The sequence below is a fragment of the Gavialis gangeticus genome, unplaced genomic scaffold (genome assembly GCF_001723915.1).
Source record: "Gavialis gangeticus isolate Ggan-Ray unplaced genomic scaffold, GavGan_comp1, whole genome shotgun sequence".
Classification (NCBI taxonomy): Eukaryota; Metazoa; Chordata; order Crocodylia; family Gavialidae; genus Gavialis; species Gavialis gangeticus.
Genome location: NW_017729002.1, coordinates 20,146,216 through 20,146,699, shown reverse-complemented (window position 1 = coordinate 20,146,699; position 484 = coordinate 20,146,216). Strand labels below are relative to the sequence as shown.

The 484-nt window shown below is 74.4% G+C and overlaps 1 protein-coding gene across 1 annotated transcript in view; it reads left to right on the top strand.

Annotated features, from left to right (window-relative positions):
• Positions 1–427: 427 nt before the first annotated feature.
• The window catches only part of JMJD8 (jumonji domain containing 8), a 5,106-nt gene continuing 5,049 nt past the window's right edge, over positions 428–484 (top strand). Inside the window, exon 1 of the mRNA XM_019507397.1 lies at positions 428–470. Coding sequence (XP_019362942.1) covers positions 428–470 — 43 coding nt within the window. The remainder of the gene's footprint in view (positions 471–484) is intronic.

The following is a 484-nucleotide window of genomic DNA, read 5'->3' as shown; positions in this document are numbered from 1 at the left end:
CCCAGGCCCCAGTTTCTCTTCCTTCCTGTTGCCCGGGCTAGAGGCGCGGCGGGTGCCGTCGCCCGGCAGCAGCTACCTGCGCCGCTCGTGCCTAGGACACCGCCCGGCCCGGCCAGCCCCTGCTTCTGTCCCTGCGAGCAGCAGCGGCACGACCGGGGGGCGGGCTCCTGCCTGCATGACGCAGCCGCACCCCTGTCTAATAGCATTAGACTACGTTGCCCTCCCGCCTCGGGGTAGGGCCCGCCCGCGTGATGCCTGCTGGGTGGCGTAGTCTGCGGGGGGGGCCCGGCCCCACTCCCTGGAGGCTGCTTTGGGGGGCGGGCGCTGCTGGGAGTACAGCTCCCAGGGGGCAACGCGGCGGGCGGGGCCTCCAGTCTGCGCTGCCCCGCCTGCTGCGCGCTGCCGGCGGACTGGAGGTGCCGGCGCGATGGAGCTGGCGTTGCTGCTGCTGCTGCTCGTGTGCGCCCCGCGTCCGCTGCGCCCG